We start from the raw sequence: 18,383 nt of genomic DNA, 5'->3' as shown, positions 1-18,383 counted from the left end.
GCCTCTGCCACCACCCCCTACACATTTGTGGAACAGCTCTGCTGGGCTAGCAGAGAGCTGTGTGGACTCGTGGGGTGTGTCAGAGGTTAGCTGTGGTAGAGCATCCCCATCAGAATCCAGGAAACTTCTGATGCTTCTTGAGTAAGTGCTAGCAATGGCCACTGCTGCCACTCTTAGGCTCTGCCCTGGGACCAGGTAGCCTGTATGTCCTGAGAATTTTAAATTTCATTTAAATTTTAAAAATTATATTAATATTTATATTTAGTACATGTTGAAATAATATTTTGGTTATTTTAGTTTAAAATGTTATTAATTTCACTTTTTTCTTTCTACTTCTTAAAACTGTGGCTGCCAGAATATTTAGACTTATGTTTGTAGTTTGCATATTTCTGTTGGACAGTGCTGGGCTTGTCTAGAAGATTATGGTGTGGGCTATGCGTTTGCCCTTGCTGAGGAGTAACCTGTATGCAAGGGAATGATTTGCTGGAACAGACGTTCTACCCCTCTGCTCAATCCTGAGGCTTCTGCCCACACTTATATGGACACTGCTAAGATTATGCCCCTCTTTGAAAATATGAGGCAGGGATCATCCCTTTTCCTTATGTAAACACATGACCTTATTCCAGGTGTAAAAAGAATGTATTACCTATGTAAAACTGATGAATTTCATTTAATTTTCAAGGGTCTGGAAATATGGGCTGGAATGGGACAGAAAAAATAAATAGGATCAAGAGAGGAGTGGATTGGTGGGGGATTGGAAGATGGAAATGGAGAGGGAAGGAATTCACAGTTAGATGCACACATTTTGATATTATTCTAGTAATTAAGTTGAGTGGTGGGTGAATGAGTGCCAAATTTGCTAGGCTTGATAACTTGGGTATGTGTTGCATGTACGTATCAAAATTTCTGTGACTGTAGTGAAAGGGTTGGGGTAATAGAATTATCAGTCATGTTTATTTGTGTCTGAGTCCCTATATCAGTTCCCACCTAGTAAAAACCTATCATGTGCCTTAAACATAGAGGATGTTTGATGTACTTTGGTTGTGTTGCAGTAAAGTATGGTTCTTATAATTTGTCAGGTTGGTGATGGACAGGGAGGCCTGGCGTGCTGTGATTCATGGGGTCGCAGAGTTGGACATGACTGAGCGACTGATCTGATCTGATCTGATAGATATTTCTTATTTCTTAAAAAAAAAAATGTTAAGAACTTGTCTCTCTAGATTCTAGTAGATAAAACAAGATTGAAGGTTATTTATGGCTGTCCTCAGTAGGGTCTAATGACTCTTCCACTGGGTGAAAGGTCCTGAGATGAACTTGCATAATGATAAGGAAATCCTAAGTTTTAGAATAGGGCAAAAAAGTGATGGTAATAATGCTGAGAAAATAAGGAAAAATATAATCTTCTTAAATGTAAAAATTATCTCATTTCATAGGAAGAGTTATAGTTTCTTCTTTAAGACAGCAGGAATAAAGCATGGAACATACTACATATAAAATTTTAAATGCTATTTCTTTTTCATACAAAATAAGTATTTTTTATTTTATTTTTTAATCTATTTTTGGCTGTTCTGAGTCTTCCTTGCTGTGCGGGCTTATCTCTAGTTGGGGCGAGCTGGGGCTGCTCTCTAGTTGCGGTGCACAGGCTTCTCACTGCAATGGCTTCTCTCGTTGCAGAGCATGGGCTCTAAAGCACATCGGTTTCAGTGGTTGTGGCACACGGGCTCAGTAGTTGTGATTCCCAGGCTCCAGAGCACAGGCTCAATAGTTGTGGCACAAGGGCTTCGTTGCTGCAAGTCATGTGGGATCTTCCTGGATCAGATATCAAAACTATGTCTCTTGCATGTCAGGAAGATTCTTTACCACTGAGCCACCAGGGTAGTTCAAGTATTTTGATTTTAAATATGACAAGAAAATCATTCAAGCCTAAGATTTAGGCTTATAATTATTCTTAGAGCTCATGAACAACTGTAATGCAACCAGGTTCTTCCATTGCTCATAGAATGTCAGCTCTGCTCTGGGTTCAATTATGTCTCTTTTCTCCCTTTATTAAACTCTTGAGGACATCTTTAGGAAAAACAAACCTATATTTTCATATGGTTTCATAAACCATAGTGGGATATAAGCTTTCAATAAATGTTAGTCAAATCCAAGTTGAATAAACCTTCTCATTCTGCTTACAGAGACTTCACTGGTGGAATAGGATCCAGACTGAGACCAGGTAATTTAGCTTTGTCAGCAGTAACATCACACATGCCACCCTGAAATTCAGTGCAATTTGTATTACAGTCTCATGTCTTTCCCCCTTTTATTTCTTCAGCTTTGCTGCCTCTTGACCTGCTTCTGAAAGTGCCACCCCTCCTGCTCAGTGCCCACGTTAAGGAGGTAGAGGCTGAGTTAGTGACGGGGTGGCAGTCCCACAGCCTTCCCACTGTGATTCTCCACAGTCTCAAACACCATGGTAGTACTTATATTAGATAACATTGGTCTCAAGCACACAATGGGTGAACACAGAATTGTGGTTGGGCCTGAATACCCAAATGATGCTTGGGAGGCAGCTCTAGTACAAACAACAGGAGAATCTCGTTTCATCTGTCCATTATTATTATATATAGTTTGGCAAATTAACAGTGTCAAGGTGCTTTCTGTGTTCACTTATTTGATGAAATATATGAGCTATTTTTCTAAAGTTTGTGTTTTTGCTTTGGTAGGAATGTTAGCCAGTTAAATTTTGAAGCTAACAGTGCATACCTACTACCAAAAATAGTAACTATGTTTTACATACGTATTTCTATAAGCTGTGCACCTATACGGTATAAGAGAGTAAAGCATATCTTTTCTTCTATCTCCTTTACTCTGATGCAGATAATTCTTTTTACTTATTTGTATTTGATTAAAGCAATGTTATATCAAATTGTTTCTCTAATAAGGTAGAAATTATGAATTCTTAAAGTATAATGGTTTATAGTAATTGTTTGAGAAAAAAAGAGTGTGTTTTAACATTTCTAATTTCTATTAAAGTGGACCAAATGTTCAACAGTAACAGTAAAGCTTTTAATTAAACCTTGATAATTCAGGAAAAAAACTTAGTGATTGTGCTTTTAACATATGTATATGACTCAAGTATAAAGTTCTGTTTTACTACTTTGGTTAATTTGGAATTATTGCTTAAAGTTATTTTCACTTTAACTTCCTTAATTTGTGTTCTTTTGTAGAGTTAATACATATGAACTTTTAGGAGATGTGAATTGATTTACTGTAATACTAGTCTGTGTCTCCACATTTATTAAATTTGCTTTAGAAGACTTATTGACAGTTTGGGGGCAATTACATGATCAGCATAGATGCAGAAAAGAGATAACTTTGTTGTTAAGGTGTCCAAAACATTATTAAGATGTTATGTTGACCATGCCCCACTCCAGCTATTTTGGTACAAGGTAAGTTCATAATATAGCCATGAAGCTAAAATGATTGTTATTAATTGTAAAACAGTGAGAGCAAAGCATATACATATGTAAGCAATTTGAAGTTCAGTTGTGATTCATAAAAAGAATTACTTTTCCTAAAGGGTATTTTGAGTTAGTTAGTTCAAGACTTGACTTTATGTCTGCAAAATTAATCAGATCTCTGGATATTTAAACAAACTCTTTAGCATGGATAACATGTAATATATTACATTTCTTAGACCTACAGTTTGTTATACTATCTACTTTTAAAACATTTACCAATTCATGCATTTAAATTTAAAACAGAATATACTATAGCATTTTAAGTGTTGTCAGTGAATGCTAAAGTTTACCTATAAAGGAATGACAGTTTTGACTAATATTATAGAACACAGTAATGCATATGGAGAAAATTTGAGTTATTACCTAAGAGTTATTCCACATTACAGTGAAAAAACCATATTTTTATTAGTCTAATGCAGACTGGTTTTTCTGCATATTATAAAAGTCATACTTTTCTAAATGTTGCAGGTGTTCTTGGACTAATTGGTTGCTTTGCCAAATGACAAACAACTGGTATAGGCCCCACTTAGATTGCCTCTTGTGCAAATGAGGATTCATTCCACTGTATATGAACAACAGCTTTAGTCCTGTATTGCCTAAATGTTCTGGAAAAAACTGTCAGAGAAGAGAGAATTTTGTCAGAACCTGGATATATTCCCAGGACTAAATCTAGAATGTGAGCATCATTTTCCATTTGCTATGGCAGAACAAAGGGTGAAAACTATTACTTTAGAGTGTCGAATGGCTGTATTAGAATGTGATAGCATACTCTTAAAATGTGAACTTCTAGGCTCATATTGTGGCCATATGGCAGTATTTAATGCACTTCTGAACTCCTGTAAAACAAATAACCATGAAGCCATTTCAACACTATTATTAAAAATTCTCTTGTTCTGCCTTTTAATACTAATTAGATTCTGCAAATAATTTATTTTATAATGTATTCCTTAGATTAAATAATAGTAATTTGACAACAGAATTGAAAACTTAGGAATTTTTGTACTGAGTAGACGAAAGTATTAGCAGTAATTAAAATGGAATGAATAAATGAATTGACATGCATAACATGCAAACTATGCATGTTAACTATTTTAGCTCTATTTTACTAACCTTTTTCACTTACAGATTACCACTGTACAAATTTGGCCATTTCTGAGTACTATCTGTATTACTATTTTCCAAATATCTATTTCTTTCATTTGATTTACTTTCTCAACAGAAACAGACTCACAGAGAACAGACTAGTGTTTACCAGTAGGGAGAGGGAAAGGTGAAAGGGGAAGGGGGTTAAGAGGTACAATTAGATATAAGTAAGTGGCATATACCCTGGAGAAACCACATTTCAAAAAGACAACATGTACCCCAATGTTCACTGCAGCACTATTTGTAATAGCCAGGACATGGAAGCAACCTAGATGTCCATGACAGACGAATGGATAAAGGAGTTGTGGTACATATACACAATGCAATATTCAGTTCAGTTCAGTTCAGTCACTCAGTCATGTCCAACTCTTTGCGACTCCATGAATTGCAGCATGCCAGGCCTCCCCGTCCATCACCAACTCCTGGAATTTGCTCAAACTCAAGTCCATCGAGTTGGAGATGCCATCCAGCCATCTCATCCTCTTGCCCACAATCCCTCTCAGCATCAGGGTCTTTTCCAATGAGTCAACTCTTTGCAGGAGGTGGCCAGAGTATTGGAGTTTCAGCTTTAGCACCAGGCCTTCCAACGAACACCCAGGACTGATCTCCTTCAGAATGGACTGGAATGCAGTATTACTCAGCCATAAAAATGAATGAATTTGAGTCAATTCTAGTGAGGTGGATAAACCAAGAGTCTGATATACAGAGTGAAGTAAGTCAGAAAGAAAAGAACAAATATAGTATATTAAAGCATAGTTTGTTCTCTGTGAATCTGTTTCTGTTTTGCTCTATGCATTCATATGCTTTATTTTTTAGATTCCATATATAAGTGAAAACACACACAGTATTTATCTTCCTCAGTGTGACATTTTTCACTAAGCATAATATTCTCTAGGTCCATCCACATTGCTGAAAAATGGCAGAATTTAATTCCTTTTTATGGATGAATAATATTCCATTGCATATATACACACCATATCTTTTTTATCCATTCATCTGTCAGTGGGCACTTGGGTTGCTTCCACACCTTGACAATTGTAAATGATGCTGCTATGAACATTGGGGTACATACATCTTTTTGAATTAGTGTTTTTTTGTTTTCTTCAGATATATAACCAGAAGTGGGATTGCTGGGTCATATGGTAGTTGTATTTTTAATTTTTGTGGAAATTCCATGCTGCTTCCCATAGTGGCTGAACCAATTTACACTCTCACCACCAGTATACTAGGGCTCCCTTTTCTCCACATCATTGCCAACATTTATGTGTTGTCTTTTGGCTATAGCCATTCTGACAGGTAAAAGTTGATTTCTCGTGATAGTTTTGATCTGAATTTCCCTGATGATTAACAAGTTGGAGCATCTTTTTATGTTTCCATTGTCCAGCTGTATGTTTTCTTTGGAGAAATGTCTATTAATGTGCTCTGTCCATTTTTAACTTATTTATATTGAATTGTATGAGTTTTCAATTTATTTTGGATATTCCCCTTATCAGACATATCTTTTGCAAATATCTTCTCCCATTCAATTTTCATTTTGTCTATAGTTTGATTCACTCTGCAAAAGCTTTTAAGTTTGATTAAATCTGATTTGTTTATTTTTGCCTATGTTTGCTGTGTCTGAGAAGACATATCCAAAAAAATATTTCTAAGGCCTGTATCAGAGTGTACTGCTTATGTTTTCTTTTAATTTTATGGTTTCTAGTTTTACATTTAAGCCTTTAATCTCTATTTTGTGTTTAGTTTTGTATCGTGAGTGAGTGAAAGTCGCTTAGTAGTGTCTGACTCTTTGCGACCCCATGGACTATATGGTCCCTGGAATTCTCCAGGCCAGAATACTGCAGTGGGTAGCCTTTCCCTTATCCAGGGGATCTTCCCAACCCAGGGATCAAACCCAGGTCCCCTGTATTTCAGGTGGATTCTTTACCAGCTGAGCCACCAGGGAAGCCCTATTTTTGTATATGGTATGAGGAAATGTTCTAATCTTGTTTTAAATGTAGCTGCCCAGTTTTTCCAGAACTATTTGTTGAAAGACTCTCTTTTCCCCGTTTTATATTCTTGCCTCCTTTGTCATAGATTAGGTGACCACATGTGTGTAGGTTTATTTCTGGGCTCTCTACTCTTCCATTGATCTATGTGTCTGTTTTTGTGCCAGTACCATACTGTTTTGACTACTGTAGGTTTGTAGTATAGTTCGAACATAGGGCACATACATTCAGCTTTGTTCTCCATGTCTGTGCCTCTGTTCCTGTTTATCTGCACCATTTTTCTAGATTCCATATATATGCATTAATATATGATATTTTTCTCTTTTTTACTTACTTCACTCTGTATGACAGGCTCTAGGTTCATCCACATCCCTACTACTAACCCAATTTCATTCCTTTTTGTGACTGAATAATATTCCATTGTGTATATGTACTACATCTTTATTCATTCATCTGTCAGTGGACATCTAGGTTGCTTCCATGTCCAGGCTATTGTAAATAGTGCTGTGATGAACACTGGGGTACATGTGTCTTTTTGAGTTGTGGTTTTCTTAGGGTATATGGCCTGTTTCGGGATTGCTGGATCATATGGTAGTTCTGTGTTTAGTTTTTTAAGGTATCGCTGTACTGTTCTCCACAGTGGCTGTACCAATTTACATTCCAACCAACAGTGTAAGAGAGTTCCCTTTTCTCCACACCCTCTCCAGCATTTGATGTTTGTGGATTTTTTGATGATGGCCATTTTGGCTGGTATGACCTGGTACCTCATTGTAGTTTTGATTTGTATTTTGCTGATAATTAGTGATGTTGAGCATCATTTCTTGTGTTTATTGGCCATCTATATTTCTTCTTTGGAGAAATGTTTATTTAGATCTTCTGCCTATTTTTTTATTTTATTTTTTAAAATATTTAACTCCATGAGCTGATTGTATATTTTGGAGATTAACCCTTTGTCCATGGCTTTGTTTGTAAATATTTTGTCCCATTCTGAGGTTTGTCTTTTTGTCTTGCTTATGGTTTCCTTTGTTGTGCAAAAGTTTTTAAGTGTAATTGGATCCCAGTTGTTTATTTTGTTTTTATTTTCATTATTTCAGGAGGTGGCTCAAAAAAGATCTTGCTGTGATTTATGTCAAAGAGTGTTTTTCCTTTGTTTTCCTCCAAGAGTTTTATAGTCTTACATTTAGGTCTTTACTTCATTTTGAGTTTATTTTATGTATGATATTAGGTAGTATTCTAATTTCATTCTTTTACATGTACCTGTCTAGATTTCCCAGCACCACTTATTGAAGAGGCTGTCTTTTCTCCATTGTATATTCTTACCTCCTTTGTTGTAGACTAGGTGATTTTAGGTCCATGGGTTTATATCTGGGCTTTCTATCCTGTACCATTGGTTTATATTTCTGTTTTTGTGCCAGTACCATACTATTTTGATTACTGTAGCTTTTTAGTAAAGTTTGAAGTCAGGAAGCCTGATTCCTCCTGCTCCATTTTTCTTTCTCAAGATTACTTTGGCTGTTTGGGGTCTTACATGTTTCCGTACAAACTGTAAGATTTTTTTGTTCCAATTTTGTGGAATTGCCATGGCAATTTGATAGAAATTGCAGTGAATTTGTAGATTGCTTTGGGTAGTATATTCATCTTTACTATATTGGTTCTTTTAATCCAAGAATATGATATATCTCTCTGTTTGTGTCCTCTTTGATTTCTTTCATCAGAGTTTTATAGTTTTCTGAGAACACTGAAGCTTTCTCAGTCTTCTGAAGTCTTTTGCTTCCTTAGGTAAATTTATTCTTAAGTATCACCTCAATTAATATTCCCTGGGGCATGATGTTCTCTGTTAGTCCAGTGGTTCTGACTCAGTTCTCCCACCTCAGGAGCTCAGGCCTGATCTCTGGCCCATGAAGTGGGATCTTGCAAGCCACAGGGCATGCCAAAAAAAGGAGCAGGGCAATGCAAATAATTACAAATTAAATTTAGAAAACTAACAGATATATTCAGAAAAATAATAATCTATGTAAAACAAGTACTGGAGGGTAAAACTAAGCTCCAGTAGCAAAGAAGAAAAAAATCATAAATGATCATAAAAAATAAAAGGAAGCATGCTGCTGCTGCTAAGTTGCTTCAGTCGTGTCCGACTCTGTGTGACTCCATAGACGGCAGTCCACCAGGCTCCCCCGTTCCTGGGATTCTCCAGGCAAGAACACTGGAGTGGGTTTCCATTTCCTTCTCCAATGCATGAAAGTGAAAAGTGAAAGGGAAGTTGCTCAGTCGTGTCCGACTCTTAGCGACCCCATGGACTGCAGCCTACCAGGCTCCTCCGTCCACAGGATTTTCCAGGCAAGGGTACTGGAGTGGGGTGCCATTGCCTTCTCCAAAAAGGGAGCATAACAATAACAAAAAAAAAAAAAATGAATGCAGAAAATTAACAGTTATTTTATTAAAAAATAAGAAGAATATATACAAAAGAACCACTGAAGGGTAAAACAGAACTCGATAATGGCAAAGAACCAAAAAAAAACCCAAACAAAACAAAACAAAACAACGACAAAAGCAACAAAAAGACAGAAAAACCTCAGCTGTGAGGGGCAGGGCTTAGGCAGGGGCTGGGTTTATGTGGAGGCTAGCTTTAGGCAGGGGCAGGGTCCTGATTCAGGACCCACACTGCTGGAAAAGGCCCTGATTGGGGGTTGGGGCTTGGGTTCAGCCTAGCTGAGGGGGCCTCTGCAGTCTCTCCTGCCTTAGGGTGTGCAGGATCACACCTGGGGCCCCAGGAGGCTCCCTGGGGCCAAGTGGGTAGAATACCAGGCAGGTTCCCCGATCCTCTGAATCCCAAGTGACTCTCCCCCCAGGGCTTGGCTCTTCGTCATATTCCCCTCCTCTCACACCCATAGGACCTACATAGGCAGAGTAGGTCCTGTAGGGTGAAAGGCACCTTAAAGGGCAGAGAGGGCCCCAGAGGCTGGAGAGCCAGGCCCAGGGCCTTAGGAGACTCCTGTGGGCTCAGTGGGCAAGGGAGCAGCAGGCACTTCTCCTGACCCCTGAGGGCTCCCCAGTTTGGCTTGCATCCTTCTTCCCACTCCCTCTCACACCCCCAGTACTCACGTGGGCAGAGAGGTCCCTGAAGGGCATAGGACCAGGCTTGAAGCCTGTGCAAGCTCCCTGGGGCCAAGTGGGCAGGAGGGAATGCCAAGCACATTCCCCCCTCCTCATCCTACAACCTCTGAAGGTCCTTTCTACTCCCTGTTAACATCCTGGAGGCACGCATGCCTCTGGGTGCTCCCAGTCACTCCTCAGCCACACCAGTCCTGTCTGGCCTCCACTTTTCCTCCCTCTTTGCTCCCGTTCACATACTACCTGATTGCTTAGTGGGTTCCTCCCATCTGTCTGGTTTTCAGAGGCCCCCCACCAGCATCTTGTGAGTATCCTAGTTGTAGGGCAACAGAAACTCCATGTCTTCCCTCTCAGTAATCTTGGCTCTGCCCTAATATATATATATATATATATATATATATATATATATATATATTTTTTGTTTTGTTTTGTTTTGTTTTGTTTTTACTTTTTCAGGGAGCTCCTGCTGTAAACTTTCCCTTCCCCTGTTGTTCAAAAATCCCTGATTCTTAGCAGAGAAAATTCAGAAAAATAGTATACTATGTCTTGGTCAATTGGGGAATATGTGTAGTCCATCTCTTGATCATTTTGTAGTAACTAAGAGGTTCAGAGCTTGTGCTGTGAATTGTAACTTCAGTAGACTGGACCAGGAGCGGGCCCCTAACTTCACTATTGTAATGTGTCATGAGATAATAAACCAGATATAGTGTACTGCACAGGGTATGAAGGCATAATGTTTCCAATTTATTACATGTACTTGCTTTCCAAAAATATTTGATCCATTAAATGTTAAAAGGTACAATGAGAACGTGTTAGAAGTAGCAGCTCCTTTTAAGAAAAGAAGTAGTATTTCAGGTGTGGGAAGGAGCATACGTGTTAGGTTACGTGGTCCATGGTTTCATGGTCTCCTGGTAACAAGTTAGGAGAGTTGAGTAAGTGTAGAGTTAGGGCCCATCTAATTGCAGGTCCCAGTTCTTCAGGCTTGGTTGGACACTCTTCTTAATTTCAGTTATCTGTAAAATGAGGACACCGTTCAGAACAGTTACGAGGACCACATGAGACAACATGTGTGAAACCCTTGCCAGCACCTCTCTAGGTCCTCCTACCACCACCTCAGAGGGGAGACTTAGCTGTTCAGTGTCATGTCCACCACACAGTGAGCTAGCAGATATGATTGTTTGGCATTTTAAGTAAATTGCCACTTATAATGAATTTTGTGGTTTCCTCCTAAGTTTTAAAACACTAATTCAGCTCCCTATTTTAATAAAACCATAAAAGGAATACAGAGTGTTCCAATTTAAACTTTGATTTTATTTAAATTTTAATGAGACCAAATACTTTCTATCTTTTGCAGCAGGAAGTATATAGGTATGACTCATGAACATACTATGCATGACTGACATTGAAATAAGATCAGTTTATATGGTATCTTTTTTTTTTTTTTCCTGTCCACATTCTGTAGCATGCAGGATCTTAGTTCCCCAATCAGGGAACAAACCCAGGCCCTTGACAGAACATAGATTCCTAACCACTGAACCACCAGGGAATTACACCTATGATCTCTTTTTAAGGGAAATTTCTTTTAATAAAATTGTCAATATAAATATGTGTTATATTTTTGGTGAATAGTTAAGTATAGTATTTTCAGTGTGCTAATCTGAAAGACAGGGAGAATGCTTTATATGGCTAACATTTGCCATGAAGTTGGTAGTTATTAATGTCTAATGAATAAAAATTTTAAAGATATATATTTGGATTTTTATTATTTTTGTATTCCTAAAATTACTAATGGCTACATATTTTGGGATGGGGAATATAAAAAACAGTGATGATTTGATAAGGTAGAAAAGGAGGAATAAAAATTATCCTACCTAGGATTAGCTGAAGTTGTTCAGGAAATCAAGAGGGTTTGCAAGTGTTATAGTCAGACTCCCATCATTATGAACCTTAAATTTCTTTCTTCTCCCCAGTCCTAACCCACGTGATCACTCACATCTCAGTAATCCTGCCAGAGCACCCAGAGTGCTGAACTGGTCATGCAATCCTGACTTGTCATGGCATAACAGCAGCAGATAACCTTGAGAGACTGTCTTTAGTCTAGGTGATGGGGTTGGGAATTGCCCTTTAAACTGAACAGAAGTAACAGATTAGGGGAAAATACTTATAACATATAAAATACAGTAAAAGGATTAGTATTCAGACAATGTAAAGGGCATATACAAATCAATAAGAAAAAAGAAACTTGGGAAACAGAAAATTCACCAAAGAAGTGCAGCACCTCATCAGCATTGAGATAAACACAACACAAAAAAAAATCACAGTGGTAAAATTGAAAAGTTTGACTATAGTGTTGATCAAGGGATAGAAAAGTGGATTCTCTTCTGGTTAGAGTGCAAATTGATTCAGCTCCTTTAACATGTATTTGTTAAAATTGCAAATATATGTATCAAAGGGCCCAGCTACTTAATTTCTCATTTACACTAAAAGACCTCTTGCACTATGCACAGTGAGGCACACACACACATATTCACTGTATGAACACATATATTCACTGCAGCATCATTTACTATCATAATAAGTTGAAAGAAAACTAAGTCCCTATCAAGACAGAAGTGTATGCATGCATACAGAACATGCATGCAGAACATGTAGTACTGTTCAATGGTGGTCATTAAAAATGAGCTATAACTGATAAGAAATTATATAACTATATTTGATAAGAAATAATCTCCAAGACAGACAGAATAAAAATTGTAACCAGACTTACAATGTGTCACCATTTATTTAAAAAGAGGGAAAGAAAGCATGAGGTAGCACTATAGATTTTCTATAATAGTAGCTTTCAAAGTGTTTTATTTTTTGGAAATGATCCTCAGGAAGGCACACATTTCATATCTAGACTGAGTGAACCCTTACTACATGCAGTACTCTGAAATTTTTGTATCCTGTTTTATTCCGTGCCATTCCTTTCCACTTTTCAAAAGCTGGTCCTGGCTCATTAAACTGATTCAGGACTCAACCATAGTTTGAAAAATATTGCTCTGAAGGTGCACACTGAAATATGTAAATAGAAAAGTAACTGAAAGGCAACGCACCAAGCTGGTATCAGAGGTTGCCTCTGGGGAGAAGGCTGATGGACGGTGGTCCCAGGGGTTCTAGAGTCTCTTCTGTGATTACTTAGGTTATTGCACATTTGTCTGCCTATTTTATAATAGGCATCTGTAAATATACATTTTAAAATGTACTTTTTAGAGAGTAAGAAATCAAAGCTATTTTCAAAACTCAAGGAATTACTGGGATTGAGAGAGTAGTGGCCAAAGGTCTTAAAGAAAAATTGTTGCACTGCATATTGAGTAGTACAGAAGGCAGGCATTCTAGCTAACTATTTCTGTTTTATATATATGGCCACAGATATAAAACATCAACTAAACTACATAAGTTTTAGATATCAGTCTAGACAAACAAGTAATTACAGGGGTGGTGTGGGGAGGGAGATAGGAGGGAGGTTCAAAAGGGAGGGGATGTATGTATACCTATGGCTGATTCATGTTGAGGTTTGACAGAAAACAGCAAAATTCTGTAAAGCAATTATCCTTCAATAAAAAATAAATTAATTAAAAAATAAAACTATAAAAAATAAAAAAAATTATTTTAAAAGAATAATTATTTCTGCAAAGAAACATTACTGTAGAAAATATAATGTATGTATACTTGGCCATCTCTGCAGGCTGAAGCAGATATGCCCAGTTCTCTGTTTTCTATTTCAGAACTACCTTAATTCTTTCTGGTTTATCTTCACATTTTTACACTAAAGGGTAATTTATTAAGCCTCATCTGAAAGGTCAAGTAACTCATGTTTACAAGAAGTTAGACACAGTTCCTAGAGGAGGTAGATCCTTTTAATTTCAAACATTTAAATGGTATTATATGTAGATGGATTAGAACTAGATGATTTCTTGTGTGAATTTCTCAACACAGTAAAAGCACCCGTAAGAAAAAGAATATTTTCTTTTTTTGTAGTTTGTTTCCTAAATATACACTTTCATATGCTAATTGTAAGACAAATTGAATCTTTTAATGACCACATTAAATTTTCTCTATAAATGTTCTGAAAATAAATTTTTAGGGTAAAATATTTAAGCCTTCTAAGAAAGCACTTATATAAGAATCATTTTTCAAAATCTTAGCTGTTGCTAAAGCAATGATTGTGTTCACCTTTAATTTCATCTACTCAAGGTTTCATTGAGGTAAAAAAAGAAGGTCTTTGGAACTTTTCTTTAAAAATGAGAATTTGGGAAGAAAAGCATTATTTTAGAAAGCATGCTACCGGTTGTAGCAAGGAAGGGAAAGAACAAGAAGATGGGAGAGAGGATAGTATACATCCACCTATCTGGTTTTTCTTCCATTGTGGATCTGAGGTTGAGAGGAGGCAGAGGGGACCTGTGACTAACATGGAGGTTGAGGCCTTTCTTTTAAATAGCTTTACATTCCTTGAAGTTAAGAGTGGGACTTGTGCCTATGACATGTGAATCTGGGAAAGTGGCTTATATGCAGTTTGGCACCAAGCTAGCCTAGGACTGTGAAAGTGATGTGGCTGTATGATGAGAACTCAGAATACATTATGAATGTCTCTTACTGATACCCGAAGGGAGGTGAAAATTATAATTCATAACAATTTTCAAACCATTGATTATATTACAAATTATAACTTATTAGTTTTTTTGTTTGCTTTGTAAGATTACCTATTCAGTATTTGCAATTTGGTAGTTTTAATAAAATTAGTTTTATTTGCTATAATGAATTAAAAATTTTAAAGTGTGATAGTCTCTTAACTGCACATATCTGATGCCTACCTTTTTAGTGGACACAGTATACAATACACCACTGACTGCTAGTGGCAGCCTGGTGTAATTGCAAGCAAATTTTCCAAGTGATAAATAGTCTTCCAGATGTTATCAATAACATCATCATGTTACTTAGGGGTCTGAGAAGTAGAAGGAAGGAATTATGCATCCAATATCATAACATATTGAAGTGTTACAAACTCTCTACATAATGTTTCATTGGCAGGATGAGGGTTTTTGCTTCAATTGTTTTTTTCCCCCTGAATTTTACCCCATTTTCCCATTAATATGGTGTTTGAAGGGGAAAACCAGGGTCTTCACTAACTGCAGATTTTTTTATCCACAGCATCTGCAGGAATTGCTGTGTCACAGAGGAAAGTACGTCAGATCAGTGATCCTATTCAGCAGATCCTAATCCAGCTGCACAAAGTCATCTACATCACTCAGGTCAGTGTGCCAGCTTTTTATTTCCTTTTCATCTTAAGTACAAGTTTGGTGCTAATATTGCCAAAGAACTCTTTGAGACACTTTTAGAATCCACTCCTGTGCATGTTCTCTGGGTTGCTACTAATATGGAATAACAAAATCTTGCAGTTTTTTATTTTTTTAATGTATAAGCTATTACCTCTTTGGTAATGATGTGTACCAGTTCCCCTGGATCATATTTCGCTGGATCATACCATATCCAGGGGAACTGGTACACATCATTACCAAAGAGGAAATATGATATGAGATGGGTCATATGAGATATGACCCTTGTTCTTGACTTAAAGCTCACTATTGTGGGTCTTAAGAGGAATGAGTATCTCTTTTAAAAATATTAGCCCTCATTTGTCCTGGGTGAGGTTAGTATAGAGTTTTGAAGCAAAAGAAGGCTTGTCTTCTCAGATGCAGGGTTTAAAGCTACTTCCGCTGGCAATGATAGCTCAGTGAGTTGAGTTTCAAGATAGTCAGTTTTATCTGGGTCCAACAACATGTCCCTACTTGGAGTTTTAGTATTCTAATTTTTTTTTTTTTTTTTACCTTTTGCATGAGAAATTTGGTGAAATGAGCATTCAGCTGACACTGTAACTCAGCAATCTACTCAATTAGATTCCTGTTTGATTATTAGCTATACCAGTGCTGTGGTAGCAAGAAGTACATTCTATTAGGGCTGTCATGGAATCTTTCTGGCTCTTAGACTATGATTTGAGCTGACAGTTAAAGGACCCAAGCCTGTCATTGTCTCTGTAAGTGCTCCAGTACATCTGAAGGACCCACCTCCCTCCCCGTCCGTGTGGTCTTCATACTGCCTGATCATCAAATGTAGCAGTCGCTCAGGCTTCCAGGGTGCTCCCTTCAGTTGGCTCTTCACCCAGATGACTGTGATGAACTGCAGCAGCACTGCATGCCATGGATCACTAGCATCTTGTGTCCTCCTGGCAAATAACCCATCAGTGGGCTCAGTTCCAAGGGTACAATCAAACCAGTTTTCAAATACCATCTGTGTGGCTCCTCCTGGACAATCCTGGAACCAAATCTGTTTCATTAAGGGTCTATGAAAAGACTCTTTTCATAGAAGAGGGAACAGAAAAGGGAACAGAAACCACAATGATTTCAACAGGGACAGTTTCACTTAAATACTTATATAAGAATTACTCATAATAACAGCGTATCATCTATTGAGGTGGAGAAGGCAACGGCAACCCACCCCAGTACTCTTGCCTGGGAAATCCCATGGACGGAGGAGCCTGGTGGGCTACAGTCCATGGGGTTGCAAGGAATCAGACACAACGGACGTGACTTAGCAGCAGCGTCTACTGAGGAGGGGAAGAGAAATTTAAAGACCATAAGAGCAGATAGGGAAGTCACTATTTATAGGGCTAAGTAAGAGCACCCAAGAAAGGAACAAAATGAAAGAGGACACCCTATCCTGGGCTGAGGTTCAGACCTTACTGGAAAAACCAGAGAAATGTTCTGAGGTTCTGTGCTTTGGACCTGCTGGAAAGCAGCATGTAAGGATAACATGCTAGGAACTGCCCTCCGTGGAACCAGGTGAGGTGTCAGAGGTAGGTTCTGCTCCATGGAACTCTTCAGAAAGCTGGTTGCAGGGTTGGTGCCACTGAATTTGGCTGAGGGTTAGCACCACTTGAAGTTCCCTTCCCTGCTGACCATTCAGTGCTGCCCAACTAAGGTAAGGGAGGAGCATCACTGGAACCAGAAAGACAGGCTGAATCCTCTACTAGCGCCCTCTGCTGATAGATCTGAACATCCAGCCAGCTGACAAGGGATATATGTTTCAGTATCACAAACAGGACAGAGAAGGTGGATTTGGAAGTGAGAGTAAACAAACTGACAACTGGCACAGTTAGCCTGGGGGCTTTATGAGGGGCTCCCTTATTTGGAACCTGCCAACCTCCAGCTTCTCACTGTTCCTCCTTTGACTTCTGCCCATCCTGGAGAGTAGCCTGGCTCTTATCTATCATGTTTGAATTGTTTTTTATGTATTTTTTGGTTGGTTCACTTTTAAACTAAATCTGGTATTCTTTCCAGTTACCCTGAGGGCTACCCTTTTGAGACTTAAGAGTCTAAAGTTGATTACTTTTTCCTCCATTTTCTGCCTACAACCTTTCCCTTATGCAACCCCACAAAACTGTCTACCTGATTGAATAAAAGTAGGTGAAGGGGCAAGAAAATTGGTTAATAAATCAAAATATACTCTGCCATATCTCTATTGAGTAAAGGTATTATATTCAAAAACACATTTCCATTTAAATACTGATATAAATATGTGGGGAAGCTTTTTTAACTGTAGTGTTATGGAAATAACTTCAAATAGCTTTTTGGTTACCTTAACAATTCACTACCAAATTAAGAGAAATATCCTTTGAAATTTAATTTCCATATGCCTGTCTTGATCATTTTTATATATTAATAATAAAAATAAAAAATAATGAAACCTTTAAAGGTTTTTATTATTAACATATAAAAATGATCAAGACAGGACAACTTGGAAGAAATGGACAAATTCTTAGAAAAGTACAACTTTCCGAAACTGAACCAGGAAGAGATAGAAAATCTTAATAGACCCATCACAAGCACCGAAATTGAAACTATAATCAGAAATCTTCCAGCAAACAAAAGCCCAGGTCCAGACAGCTTCACAGCTGAATTCCACCAAAAATTTAGAGAAGAGCTAACACCTATCCTACTCAAACTCTTCCAGAAAATTGCAGAGGAAGGTAAATTTCCAAACTCATTCTATGAGGCCACCATCACCCTAATACCAAAACCTGACAAAGATGCCACAAAAAAAGAAAAAACTACAGGCCAATATCACTGATGAACATAGATGCAAAAATCCTTAACAAAATTCTAGCAATCAGAATCCAACAACACACTAAAAAGATCATACATCATGACCAAGTGGGCTTTATCCCATGGATGCAAGGAATCTTCAATATCCGCAAATCAATCAATGTAATACACCACATTAACAAATGGAAAAATAAAAGCCATATGATTATCTCAATAGATGCAGAGAAAGCCTTTGACAAAATTCAACATCCCTTTATGATAAAAACTCTCCAGAAAGCAGGAATAGAAGGAACATACCTCAACATAATAAAAGTATATATGACAAACCCCCAGCAAACATTATCCTCAATGGTGAAAAATTGAAAGCATTTCCCCTAAAGTCAGGAACAAGGCAAGGGTGCCCAGTCTCACCACTACTATTCAATATAGTTTTGGAAGTTTTGGCCACAGCAATCAGAGCAGAAAAAGAAATGAAAGGAATCCAGATTAGAAAAGAA

The 18,383-nt window shown here is 37.7% G+C and overlaps 1 protein-coding gene and 1 long non-coding RNA gene across 8 annotated transcripts in view; one reads left to right on the top strand and one right to left on the bottom strand.

The window, feature by feature from the left end:
• Positions 1-18,383, top strand: part of NEK10 (NIMA related kinase 10) — a 263,826-nt gene that overhangs the window by 199,933 nt on the left and 45,510 nt on the right. For 4 of the 5 annotated variants that reach the window (XM_070777294.1, XM_070777296.1, XM_070777293.1 and 1 more), the window contains 3 exons: positions 2,181-2,218; positions 2,318-2,458; positions 14,936-15,036. In XM_070777294.1, coding sequence (XP_070633395.1) covers positions 2,181-2,218; positions 2,318-2,458; positions 14,936-15,036 — 280 coding nt within the window. The remainder of the gene's footprint in view (positions 1-2,180; positions 2,219-2,317; positions 2,459-14,935; positions 15,037-18,383) is intronic. The other variant, XM_070777295.1, reaches the window with a different exon arrangement.
• The window catches only part of LOC139178714 (uncharacterized), a 36,815-nt gene continuing 28,900 nt past the window's right edge, over positions 10,469-18,383 (bottom strand). For 2 of the 3 annotated variants that reach the window (XR_011563193.1, XR_011563194.1), the window contains exons 2-3: positions 15,850-16,108; positions 10,469-10,758 (exon numbers count right to left, since the gene is read on the bottom strand). This is a non-coding gene — a long non-coding RNA (uncharacterized lncRNA). The remainder of the gene's footprint in view (positions 10,759-15,849; positions 16,109-18,383) is intronic. The other variant, XR_011563195.1, reaches the window with a different exon arrangement.

This window comes from Bos indicus, chromosome 22, assembly GCF_029378745.1.
Source record: "Bos indicus isolate NIAB-ARS_2022 breed Sahiwal x Tharparkar chromosome 22, NIAB-ARS_B.indTharparkar_mat_pri_1.0, whole genome shotgun sequence".
In the NCBI taxonomy this organism is placed as follows: Eukaryota; Metazoa; Chordata; class Mammalia; order Artiodactyla; family Bovidae; genus Bos; species Bos indicus.
Note: the sequence above shows the minus strand (reverse complement) of the source record. Positions and strands in the feature narration are given on the sequence as shown.